Raw genomic sequence first — 13,828 nt, 5'->3', positions numbered from 1 at the left:
CTAAGTTCAGGCAGGCCAGTGTAGCTGCTGGCTGGGCATGAACGTGGGCGGCCACCTGTGGCTCTCTGAACAGCTGTCTGGTAGTGAGCCAGACGAAGCCCATCATGGGGTGGAGGCAGGAGGCCAGTTGGGCGGCCAGTACATTCTGGCAAGGGCTGAAAGAACACCTGGTTCCACTCTGCGGACCTACCACAGAAGGTCAAGAATGTTCTCACTGGCGGCAACCTGATGACCTAAGTTTTCAAGTCTCAACGGCACCAGTCTGACTGAAATAGAGAAAACCCCACAATCTTCCCTAAAACGTACACTGAAGCCAACCCAAGAGCCATTGCGTTCCAGCTATGCTGAAATAGGTCAGCTAGGTCACTTGTGTGTTTGGGGAAGGTATAGGGGCTGTCAGGAAAAGGTAGTCTCCATGATTTATAGCAAGGCTTTCCCAGGAGGGGAGTGTACTCTTCAGATGGCTGGGACATCTTTGTCCTAGGCTGGATCCGATCTACTTTCCCACAAATGCTAACTACGTGCTTACAAATCACTGGTCCTCACTTTTTTTCACTTTCTATCCTGAACACTAGCTCCCACATCAAAACGGAAGACCAAAGCACATCTTTCTTTGACCTTGAGACCCTTCCTACTGTGTTCTAGGAAATGAGGACCCCATTTCTTCTGGACTAGTGAGTCAGTTGCTTTTTTGATCTATGCATACCCTCCCCCAACTTCCCATCCCAGATGTAGACAAGATACCAAGGAAGGAACAATCCTCTCACTGGTTCTGTGAGTCTTAGCAACTGACTCAATTGACAGTGACTGGTTGGTTGACAACATTGTCCGCTGGGTTCTGCTGTATCCTATCCCATGAGGGAGTATATGTACATACCTGCCATCGCACGTGAGTGATGCAGTTGCTAAGTACATCTGAGTTACATGAAGGGATACCTGAATGCTTCCATTGGGGTATCTGTGGTGCCGGCAGCAGTTTGCTGTGTGCACAGTAGTGTGAACTCACAAGGTTACCTTCTAATTACAACTGCCCTTGCTGGGCCACAGGCTGGGCCTCTCCCTCTTTCTGCCCCTGGGTTTCTTTGAGTGAGTAGCTTTTCCCCCTACCAGGCCTTCCCAGCATCTTGCTTTGCCCTGGCTCAGGCCAGAAACTCAGGGAGTGAGCCATCCATCCAAACAATGAGCCAAGAAAAGTATTTCTCTTTTGAGTTGTTTCTTTCAGGCACTTCTATAGTTGACTAGCACCAGGATGATTGGTTTTCACAAGTAATAAGTCATGGACAGATGAGACCTGTACCTGGTCAGACACAGTGTTCTGTCATCTTGAGGTGAAAAACAATGTCCAGAACCAAAGATATCAGACAGTGCAGGGCCTTATGACATATGACTCTCCAGGGCTGCTCTGGTGGTCTCTCCCACTCTCAAGCCCTTGCTCTCGGGGCCAGCTCTACTGCTCTGCCCAGGTGAGACGCAGCTGCTCCCCTGAGTATTGCAGCCATGACACAGGGAAAAACCAGGATATCTGAGAAGAATCCCAGTGAAGATCCAGTGTTGAGAGTGGAGCAGAAGCCAGACCAGAAGCTCGGACCAGACCAGTCATTGCAATAAACCTTTGCAAGTAAAGCATTTGGGCAAAACGGTAGACTGCTGTGATACACCAGAGCTTCCAGTGAGAGTTTAAAATGTTTATTTATTGTTTTTTGTTGGGGGGGGTAAGTTGCAAGGCAGAGGGCAGATATGGAGGGATGGGGAAATGAGTGGGATTGGGGTGCATGACATGAAATTGAGAATCAAGAAAACTTTTTTTTTTTAAAAATTTAAGTGTAGATTAACTGTCACTCTCTAGCCAGGGACTGATTTGGTGTCTGTACTGTGATCACTTGTTTAGAATTTTCAATTCTCCTGGGCTAAGATTTTTCTTTTTCTTTCTGAATTACATTTCTTCCTTCTTTTAAAAGAGTTAATTGTATACTAGACATTCAAAAATCACATTTTTGTTGCCAAGGTTCATAAGTAACTTTGTTCTTAATTTACTTGTGCAAGTACCCTGCCTTTTGGCCTATATTGGCTTAGGGGATGGAATAGTGCTCCCTAGAGAGGAGGAGGATCTTCTGAGAGTCAGTCCCATAGCAGGACAGCATCCTAACAGATGCATCAGAAGAAAGACACCTCACTGGATGCGTCTATTACAGTTACAGGAGTCTAAGTCAATGCACGTCTTTTTCCTTGATGTCCCTTCTCCCAACCCTAGCATCCTTATGCTTTGCAAATGAAGTATGTGGTTAAATGGTTGGTTCCCTTAATCTCTTTTTATCAACTGACTGTTCATAATGTTTTCACGGTCGGGGCCTAGTATAGCCGGGGAAATACTACATAATCATCTCATCTCATAATCATCATCAATCTTATTGATTGGTTGATTGACTGGTTATTCTGAGACAGGGTCTTGATACATAGCAAAGGTTAGCCTCATGACTCAACCTACCAAATGCTGTGATAATAAATATGTACTACCATGCCTGGCCCAATTAGATTTATTTTAATGTACAATACTGCATGTGTATGTATGGGACAAGTGTTGGTAGAGTAAAACATCATCATGTTCAGTCATCCCTGTTTTCTTAGTTAACAGATCAAGGTATTACTCTGAAAAAATTAAATAGGGTCCTATGTTTCTCTATTATCTTCAGTCTAAGAGAGAATGTCTGAAGATGAAAAAGTGTGCCTGCCTATCATGTTTCTATACACCCAGTAGGATCATCATAGACAACTCTGTCTAGTGTGAGTTCACACTGTTCAGTTCTCTTTCCATGGCAAAGTACCTGGTATCTTTAATAAAATGAATAATTTATAGGGGAGGAAACAAATGGAGGATGGAAATATCCACAGTTGAACGAAGGTGTGTGGCAGTGGCCACGGATTCCTTTCCAGCTTTTTTGACTAGTGTACTGGTGGGTGGCTAGCTATTCTGCAGGGGGAGCCCAGTAGAAAACCTGAAGCCCTTGCATTTATTAGAGTTATGACAGTCAGATAGATGCAATCCCCGAGGACATGATAAGATTACAGTAAACACCTCCATTAGGCAGTGTCTGAGTAAAGTATGGATGGTGCCCTCAGGCACAGGCACTTGCTGCTACACGATCAAGGCAAGCATTTCAGGAAACAGACCATTTCATCTGCATTATTTTTACAAGCTGAAGTTTTTATTATTTACTGAAATTATCTATGTTAAAAAAAAATCTGTGCCTGGTATGAAATTTCACTCCATCAAGTGTTACAATGACTTTCATTTTCATTACGAGCAGGAGAATGAATAAAGGACAGGTGTTAGGAAACATGGCAATAAATTAGAATATAATTTACAAAAGCAAAAATAGTAACAGTGTACCACATTAATACTGAGTATAAAATAATAAGCAACAACTAATCACAATAATACAAAGTAACTTTGTTCTGTATTATTAACGATACCTATAAGACATTCACTCAAATACATAAATTCCTAATGAAATGGACTATTGGGGAATCATACCTGCCTTTAGGGGTTCAGTCATTTGGGTATATTTGACATTCCTATTTTGGTAGGCCTTTATACCAGTGGCAGACACTGCTCCTAGCCATGGGTACCCTGGGACCCTAAGTAGTCAATAGAGCTCACAACATTCGGAGTGCCTGCCAGGGCAGCCCAGCCTCTGCTGCTGACCCCTGTGTTACCATGGAGGACAGAGATGGCCGCAGTAGCAATGATGTCGTAACGTGTTATGGAAGATGCTCTTCGTTCTGTGTAACCTGCTCAGGTTTAAATTCAGGGTCTACTCTGAGAATGTTGAATCCTGTTAAACCATGCTTTGTTTCCCCATGTAAGGCCGCGCTTCCCTCTGCCAAAGCCTGTCCGCAGAGCCAGTGCACGTCCTGGAGAGAGCATAGGCTGCTCTCTTACCCTAGCAGTAGCAGAGGCAGGCACTGCACAGTACCTGGGGGGTCAGCCCTTGCGATGTTAGCTTCCAAGTGAGGTAAATACAGCTTTTTACAAGTACTGTAGGGCATCTTCTTGGAATATAAGCATGATTTAATATTAATGTTAGTACAAAAAAATCAGATCTGGTTAGCAAGCCTATGTGTAAACTGCCCCAGCGATCACCCAGTCTTCCTATACTTTACCAGGGCACATTAGCACCAAGTTAACTGTCCTTTGAAAAGGACCAAGGGAATTCAAGTCTGGGCCAGGGTCCCATGTGTCACCTTCCTTTAGTGGAATGGCTGGGATGGCACTTGGGCTGGTCTTCTCAGGGCAGTTAGATGGAGGGCTTGGCCATATGCTTTGTATCACTGATTGCCTCCTCTGGAGAACTTGGGGATGATAACTGAGAAAGAAGCAGGGAATGAGATATGGCTGGTCACACTGGAGTGTGGGCTAACATCCAGGCCACCTGTACATAGCAAGCAGAAGCTGAGGAGGCCTTTGGTGACAGCCTTTCTAAGGTCACCACATAGGTGACACACCAAAATCTATCTTCAGAGCACAGTGGTAGATAAGTGAGACATGCTCTTAAATGAAAATATTCTCTTTGTTACCAAGTAGCCATTTAGTTTGTGTTTTAGATGATGCTGTGGGTATGAGGCACATACGTGAAGGACTAAGGAGATGTGCTTGACACAAAGCACATTCACCAACAACCTACTACAAGCTATAAGTGTTCAAGTACGAAGTATTAACATAAACAAGTACCCTTAAAAAAAATCTAGTTGTTAAATCTTTTGATGGCAACTTGTGAAGCTTGAAGGTGGGAAGGCCTAAGCTAGTCATTTTAGTTCAGTAAGGTATGTTTTTCAGAACCTGACTTGCCTAGGAAACCGGGTTTTACATTTAACTGCCATTTAGAATATCTATAAAACTTATGTGGTCAAGTGACTTCTAAACTTATAGTTTGTGATCTCTCTTCATGGAGCTTTTCTTCTTTGGCTGTCATCCTTCCCTACTTTAAAACTCACAGAAACAGCACATTTATATGCAAGCAAACTCACCTGTTCCCTCACTCAGGAGTGTCTGCGCACATACACACACACACACACACACACACACACACACACACACACATACACTTGCTCTCATATAAATAAATGCCCTTCTACCATATCAAAGAAGGGACATCTGGAACCCATCGTACTGTCAGCAAATGGAAAAAGGGCCTGCCTGGCTGTTACTAAGCCAGCTTATCTTTCGTATGGCATCATCTCCATAAGCTCACCATGCATGCAACAGCCCAGCAGGGCAGAAGCTGATCTGTGGCTGGTGGGGATGTAAACACTAAGGAGTCTGGGTGACTCAAATAAGGCACCCCACTGATGGCTGCAAAGGGCCTGGTGCTTCAGTCTCTGCCATACCTTAGGTCTGGCTTCTGCATGAAATTGAAATGTTTTTCTCTTAAAGTTTTAATGGAAATCTCAGCCTCCCTTGCACAATGGCAAGTTGGCCACAGACTCTTAGCACTGAGTTTATAGACTTGCACAGCTGCAGCAATCGCTGTGCAGCTTCAAACCAAGTCCCTCACTGTTTAATAGAGTTTATACATGGCTCACAGCAGTGCTCAGAACAGGGGTTATTCTTAAGGAAACTGAGTGGGATAAAGAAAAATAATACACACTTTCATTACTTTTGATTTATAATTGTTTCTTAAATTACAGTTTAAAGCCCATTTTATAATTTAAATTGTGGTGCTATTGTGGTGTGATAAAGAGTAGTAAATATTTTTAAGCTATGACTTAAGAATTCTGAATCTCTTCTACTTTCATAGTTAACCAAGTTATAATAACTACATTTTAAACAGTCTTAAATACAAATGGATTCAGTGTCATTGCTAAGTCCATAATAAAAATTATCTTAATGGTCCAAGGAGGTAAACAGGCTATTAGATTTACTCGAAAGAACACAAACGTTCCACAGTAAGCGAGTTCCCCGTGTTGTTTGGATCTCTCAGATCTGGCATTCCCTCCTGATACCGTGTCCAGCACTTTGGATCAATAAATCCCACTTCACAGAAGTTAAAATAATATTGAAATCCTGTCAGCTGGGGCTGACCAGTGGTTACGTTCTCCACAGGGTAATGCTTTTGTAAGGACATGCGTCCACTTCCTCTGGGTGGCTCTCTCTGATGGACTCATTTCCACGATGAAATGACAGGACTCTCTGGCTTTCTGCGGGTCAGTGTCCTTGGCAGGTCTTACAACACATCTGTCTGAAGTATGCTCGACTGCAGAACTTGAACTTCAGCACCAGTGGGCAATAAGCCACTTTGTTCACATCTTTGCATTCTAACAAATGGAGGCAGAAAGTGGGAAACAATTAGAGTCACATAAACAATCGGATAAGCCTGCCCAGCTAACAGGGATCCACCTTCACTTGTATGTCCCTGTGACTTTTTAAAAAAGATTTTGTTTTTGTTTTTAAGCACACTGTCTGGAATGGCCTACCAGAAACATTCTTTTGGTATATTTTAACACAATTTAAAAAAAAATGCAAGGCTTTTCTTCCAGACTTTTATAAGTGTGGTGCATGCCCACTGTGTCTTGAAAGAATTACCATTTGTTGGGATGAGTGATCACTTTAGACATCTTGGACACATGAGTCATTTTTCTTACAGTGCTTTTATTGCTTCTTTCTCAAGGGTTATTTTATCCAACGTGTAAGGTCATCCAGAATCAAACATGAGTTACATTGTTTGATACCAAAGTCCACATGTCTTTCAGTAATACTGCATGCAAAGGACTGCAGACAGTGGTCTGGATGCAGCAACTCCACTACCAGAAGGAAAGCTGTGAGGGGCTGGCCTCCAAGGACAGCACTGTGGGATTTGGAAATATAGAAATGCCTTTTTTTTTTTTTTTTTTTTTTTTTTTTTTTTTTTTTTTTTTTTTTTGGAATTCGAGTTTATTCAATATAAGAATGGCTACTCATTTTCTCATCAGTGTTAGAGCGGCCACAGCTGCAGTGTGCAGCTCTTGCAAGGAGTCTTTCCCTCACCTCCCACAGGGACTGAGCACTTTGATTNTTTTTTTTTTTTTTTTTTTTTTTTTTTTTTTTTTTTTTTTAATTTTGGAAGTGAGCTATGGCCTTCTTTGCTCCTGTATGTATTTTCTCATCAGTGTTAGAGCGGCCACAGCTGCAGTGTGCAGCTCTTGCAAGGAGTCTTTCCCTCACCTCCCACAGGGACTGAGCACTTTGATTGACAGGAGCCACACCTTCCTCTTCCATCAGTACAACCCATTACTGCAAAGGGACCCCTCTCTAGTATTATGGTTATTTTATTTGGGGGTTTAAAATTATTTAGGAACACAGTAATTAAATTTCCACATTCCTCCACCTGATTATACTGAAGTATCCTGAGAAACTACTTAAGGCAATTCAGACTCCTGCATTTTAAACAGTGCAAAGGTTGAAAGATGTAAGGAGGGGCATGAAGACATCACATTTAAACTTGCACTGAGAAAGGAAATCAGACAACAGAGCCTTCTGTGCACCCTCTTCTGCAAAGTGGAGAATGGTAAGTGGAGGAGACAGATGTGCTGTTGCTGTCACTGGTAATTAGGGATTAGTGTTCTTCTTGCCTGAGTTTAGGAAGGAAGCAAGAGGATGCATGGTAACCTTCTCAATGAAGATACAGTATTTCAATTACTGCTGAGAAAATATTGCCCCCAGAGACACAAATCAGCTTGGAGACCAAAGAGAGAGAAATATTCTTTGGGTTACAACTTTACTGGAAGAATCATGACTCCATTTTTGGAAGATATATTAGATCTGGAAAACTGAGTTGAGCAAAATGTGAGTAAATACAGACATTTTAACCCCTGGATTTTGACTTTGTGAACAGATTTTAAAAATGTATAATGAATAAAATGGAATATTTATAAATTCTTCTTTTTCTACCCAGCCAAATATAAATAGTGGAGGATTTTTCCATGGATAGGTGCGGGAATCTAGACTGCAAGTGGAGGTCATAAACTATATCTAGTCCACAAGGGTGGGATGCAGGTGTTCTTCCCCAAACTTCTTAATACCATTGCTAAGTTAGTTCTCAATTAACTTACTTGGAAGCAGAAAATCATCAGGTCCTAGAAGCAGGATCAAGCTTAGAGGTGTGAGCTGATTGCTAGTGAGAGCACACAAGGGCAGGAAGGTGTGAAACCAGTGAGGCTGCAGTGAACTCTGGCTTAGTCTCTTCTAACGTTCACAACTCTAAAGCTCACAAAGGAAGACCAGAAGAAACCCTGCTTAGTTGGCAAACTGTACATGAGGAGATGCGTACAATGGGAAGCACAGGCCAAGGCATCCAGCTCAGTAAGTCACAGCTGGGTAGCTCCCCCTGCCTCTGACAGCGCCCGTCATACATCATTACTCTGAGATCTGTCAGATGAGGCTGCCAGGAAGGTCTACACATTTATGCAGACAGAGAATTAACAAAAAGCTATTAAACAGTGTAGGCAGACCATTGGGCCAGCAGCCAGCAGCTAGGAAAGACCTGGGCAAGCTCCAAAGACGGCTGAGACTCAGATAGCAGACTTTGATGAGATACCGGGGTTATACAGAACATTGCTTCAGTGTGGAGCTCCTACACAGGGCCCTGTGCAAGATCCAGTTCCTACTCTTTGTTTTTGCCTTCTAGGAACTGTTGTGACTAGAAAAATCAGTTTATTACACATTTGGATTGATGAAAGCATATTCACCCAAGCTCAGCCACAACTAGTCTTTTATTTGCTCAGTCTTTTAACTCCACAAGAGCTTAATTTAGTAACAGCATTAAGCAGTGTAATTTATCAAGCACTTCCTTTATGTCAGGCATAACCTTAGGCAGTTTTATACTTTTATATTCAATCCTTTTAAGTATGTGGAATGTCAGCTTTCCATAGACAGCAAAGCTTAAGCTTAGGAAGGTTTTGGAACCCATGCTGGGTCATAGAGCTAGTCACTATAAAGACTGAGGTCAGACCTCAGGTTTGTCTGACTGCAAAGGCACTCTTGTTTTGGCAGCATTCTTGGCACTGAAATGAAAATGTAGGTCTCTATTCGAGCTGACATGGTGGTAAGCCAGGCTGTGGGGTATCATAGCCAGGTCTTATAACTTTTGAGAGTTTGAGCTACCTTCTTAGAGAAGGGAAGAGATATTTGGGAGAAAAGAAAGATGTTTCTAGGTCCCAGGCATTCAGAGTAGACTGAATTATTCCTCCTAACTTTTTCTCATTGTAGTTATATTAGTAAGCATTTGATGATTGATATAAAAAGTTTTAAAGCCCCATTATTATAGAAAGCTGAATAGAATCTTCAAAATATCTAAACCAGGATTAAAGATACTGGTGATTTTCTACCTCAGCACTGACATTCTAATTTAGTAAGCGAGTGCTGCCTGTCCGGACACACTGCTGACATATTTGAGAGGTCTTAATTATAAAACTTAGCTCCTTACTAGTCTGCCTCATTCTCAAAATATGTTAAAATTATGAAATAGTTTGTCTTCTAATCTTGATCTAATATATCATACAGCTAACTTGTAGTTTAAAACAGTTTTCACTGTGTATTCTCTGTACAGATTGTGCTACACAAGATCATCTTCATGGAGCAATGCCCTGTGCTTTTAACACATACCCTGTTCTCTCCCCTATTATACTAGCTTCTTCTGTTAGTCCCCTTTACTTTCCTAGAAAGTTTTGCATCTATGTTCATGACATTTAATATAATGATTTTATTTATTTATTTATTTAAAATGTATAATCTACAAGTGAGAGAAAACATGATATTAGTCTATCTAGCTTAATTCACTTACTGTGGTTATTTTTGGTTGCATCCATTTTCTGCACATAAGTTTGTTCTTCTTTATATTTTAAAAAAAAATTTTTTTTTATCTATTCCTCTACTGTTGGAGACCTAGGTTGAGTCCATACTTAGCTATTGTGGGTTTCTGCATTAAACATGGATGTACAAGTCTTGCTGTGATATGTTGACTATGAATCCTTTGGTTAAATACCCAGGAGTGGCATAGCTGGAAATATAAACTAATCCATCTATTATGGAAGTGAGTTTGGAGGTTCCTCTTTAAAAAAATCTACCATATGACCTGACTATATCACAGAAAGGCAGACTTTTGTGGAAAGAAAAATCACATTTTTCCACTGAAGTAAAAAAAAAAATCACAACAGAAATATGTTTTAGTTTCTGAATGATCTTCAATGTTCTAGTGAAAGTATTAAAATAGATTCTTCAGGTTTAGTGGAGGGCATAGTGTTTTCTGTATTTGGTCTGTTTAAAGATTTGGTCTCTACTATCATATTTTCTTCATTATAGGTAGATGTGCTAGTACTGGGCCACTCTTCTGTTGCCTTTTAGTAATGAAGGTCATAGAGTTTAAGATGAGGGCATCTGATTATGTCTTCTATATCATCACGGCCTAGCTAAGTGTGCTCTTGGAAGGAAAACATTCTATTGTTTTTGTACTCTGGAGTCCTCACCATGTAGACATTAGGAAACATTTTGTCTCGCCTCTTTTATAACCTACTCTACCCCTGAAGATAAACTGTCATACAGTATTAAAGGAAGAATAACCCAGGCAGTGCTCACAAACACTTTTCATACAAACTAGACACATTAGAATTGTAACTAACCTGCCACACACTCTGGACTTTGGTAGCTATAAGTAACAAAATTAGATAAGCTAATTCATAAGAAATACATAAACATTCTTTTCGTTGATGTGCTAATGAGCTTCTCTCAGGTGTTTTACATTAATCTTTCAAAACTTTGACCTAGAAGATATGCTTTCAAAATTAAACAGAGGCTATGGATTTAGGATGTACTTGGATTCAGAGTCATTACAACATTAAAGCTTGATTTGGTCCACCTGTAAGTTCCTTGTAAGAGTCACAAGAGTACAGTAAATGGAGCTATAAGTTGAGCATCTAAGGTTTATCTTTTGGATTAAAAACCATGATCAGCTTTTGATAACTTGTCCTTGGCAATGGAGAGCCACCAAGAAATGAGAAAGCTAAAAGATGCATAGGCATGCAGTTCAGGAGGTGATGTCTGGGTACTTTCCACCTAAAACCATACCAGAGCGCTTGATACTTGATGCATTTGGGCAGTAAGTGATGAATTAACAAGCCCTGAAGCAAGGTGATATCAGCCACCACTCGGGTTTCAGGTTAATGTAGACGACTGCTGTCGGTTTGCTTCCCTTCTTCTTTTCTCTCCCCCTCAGTCTTATCCCCTGGATGCCACCCACATTCAAGATGGTGTAATCCCAACTCAAATGACAGGACTATGCATGGAATGCCAAGTGGATTAGGAGTTCCTTGAAGTGATAAAGGAAAACAGAAATCCTGGTCTTTCTTATCTCCTTTAAATCGAAGTCTTCAAACTACTTTTCTTGTTCTTCTTACTGATTTTCATATATCAGATTCCATATTAGGGACTAAATTCTGTAACTATGTGTTTCATAAATTTGTTAGGAGATTTGTGGAGCTGGTTAGACTTTCTCAGAGAAGTGTGTCTGAGGGAAACTGAGACCCAGCAAAGCCACCATGTGACATCTCAAGCTGGTAGACCAATGTTTACTACCCACAGCTTTCTGGCTTAATTACTAGCTCATGGCACACCATGAATCACTATCTGCCAGAAACAAATACAAGATGACAGAGTGCCTTGTGCTACTGAGAAGCCAAAAAGATTCCCCATATAAACTTGAGGAAATGTGAAACTGCATGGACAACGAATAAAATGGCATTTGGAGATAGAGTTTCAGGTGAGCTTGAATGGGCGAGACCCAACTGTCACATGCACTTGAAAAACGTGTATTTTAAATGCAGTGGTACCCAGTCTGTATATAATTCACTCTTGGCAGTGATGTGGTGTTACACTCACAGTGGCAGCCTGTCAGGCCTGTCAGGGCCTATGAAGTTTTAACCTTTCACTGAAGGCTTTCAGAAAGGAAAGAACAAAAGCAGATGTTGGACACAGCAAAACTGCACTGGCCTTTCCCGTCTCCTGTATCTTTTCGCCATTTTAATGTCTTGATGCTCTGCTTCTGGCTTTTCTCTTATTGTCTCTGACTGGCTTAAACTTCCCTCCATTTGTAAAATTTCTGTGTGTTTATTTTTATCTTATTTCAATTCAATTATGGCTGTACATACTTGCCTGAGCCAGGCAGACCCCACACCCCAGCATCTTCTTGGTAAACTGTTGGCAAACCAGTACCCAGACCCTGTTCACTGTGCAGTGAATGCTCTGTTCATTCATTACACTCCCTAGGTACTTGAAATGCTTCTTTATGTCTCTACTGAAATACTGCTCACCATGGCAGCCGGTACATCACCATCCCTACTAAATTATGCTTCCTTTGTGGAGAGAACTTTGTGGTATCCCTAGTCTTGGTGTCTGGCAAAATAAATGGATTAATGGCAGGATGAATGGAGTATGTTCTCTCAAAAACACTGTCTATAGTTATATACCATCTGCTGAGCTCACCAGGCTTCAGTGGATAGTTCCAAACCCATGGTTACACATATGGCCTTGATTAATCTCAGTGGGCCACAAAACAAAACAAATAGACAAGATTGTGAAAGAGAATTGTGGGGGAAGGGAACAAGCAGAGATGTAGGGAGGTGGAAATGAGAAAAGGCAGTGTACAAGGTGCATATATGTAAAATTGTAAACAAAATAAGCAAACAACCCCCCCAATCCCAATCACCTTGAAGGATGATTTTATATCTAAAATAAAGCAAGTTTACTAAACTGTTAATACAATAGATGATCAGTGTTCACTGAAGAAGTCTTTCAACTTTATTGTGTATTTTAAACTTTATTATTTTTATATAATAAGATATTGAGTAGGTGAGTGACCATTACCTAACTCTCAGTAGTTAAAACAATTGCCAAGGTTTTAATTACAGACCATTTTATCCTCAGCACTCTGAAGGCAGGGCTGCCTTTTAGATCCTGAGAGAGCTCACCTAACCTGCTCTGTAGTGGCAGAACTAAACTGCCTTCCATCAGCCTCTCCACGGGAGGCAAGGGAACCTGCCTCTCCTGAGAGCTTTGTTCTTTCAACTGCACATTATTAACTAGAAACTGGACCTTCAGATTTTTCCTAAGAAGTCCATCTTATTTCTCCCATCTGAGCCCCAAACCCAAGTCATTATATTTGTGATTGTCCTCCAGATTTTTCCTAAGAAGTCCATCTTACTTCTTCAATTTGATTCCCAAAACTAAGTCATTATGTTTGGGTAAAAACCCTCCCTTTTAGGCAGCTACATTCATTAAAGAAACTTCAGTAAAGCTCAAAGAACACATTGCACCTCACACAATAAGAGTGGGAGACTTTAACACCCCACTCTTACCAAAGGACAGATCCGGGAAACAGAAACTAAACAGAGAGACATGGACACTAAAAGAAGTTATGAAAGAAATGGATTTAACAGATATCTACAGAACATATTATCCTAAAACAAAAGGATATACCTTCTCAGCACCTCATGGTACCTCCTCCAAAATTGACTGTATAATCAGTAACAAAGCAGGCCTCCACAGATACAAAAATATTGAAATTATCCCATGCATCCTATCAGATCACTATGGACTAAGGCCGATCTTCAATAACAGCAGAAATAATAGAAAGTCAACATTCATGTGGAAACTGAACAACACTCTACTCAATGATACCTTGGTCAAGGAATAAATAGAGAAAGAAATTATAGACTTTTTAGAGTTTAATGAAAATGAAGCCACAACATACCCATGGGACACGATGAAAGCATTCCTAAGAGGAAAATTCATAGCTCTGAGTGC

The 13,828-nt window shown here is 40.9% G+C and overlaps 1 protein-coding gene across 2 annotated transcripts in view; it reads right to left on the bottom strand.

Annotated features, from left to right (window-relative positions):
• Window positions 1–3,206: 3,206 nt before the first annotated feature.
• The window catches only part of Adamts6 (ADAM metallopeptidase with thrombospondin type 1 motif 6), a 219,101-nt gene continuing 208,479 nt past the window's right edge, over window positions 3,207–13,828 (bottom strand). For both annotated transcript variants that reach the window (XM_029544066.1, XM_029544065.1), the window contains one exon: window positions 3,207–6,312. In XM_029544066.1, coding sequence (XP_029399926.1) covers window positions 6,203–6,312 — 110 coding nt within the window. In that variant the 3' untranslated portion in view covers window positions 3,207–6,202. The remainder of the gene's footprint in view (window positions 6,313–13,828) is intronic.

This window comes from Mus pahari, chromosome 11, assembly GCF_900095145.1.
Source record: "Mus pahari chromosome 11, PAHARI_EIJ_v1.1, whole genome shotgun sequence".
Classification (NCBI taxonomy): Eukaryota; Metazoa; Chordata; class Mammalia; order Rodentia; family Muridae; genus Mus; species Mus pahari.
The sequence above is the reverse complement of the archived record's forward strand: the minus strand, read 5'-3'. Positions and strand labels throughout refer to the sequence as shown.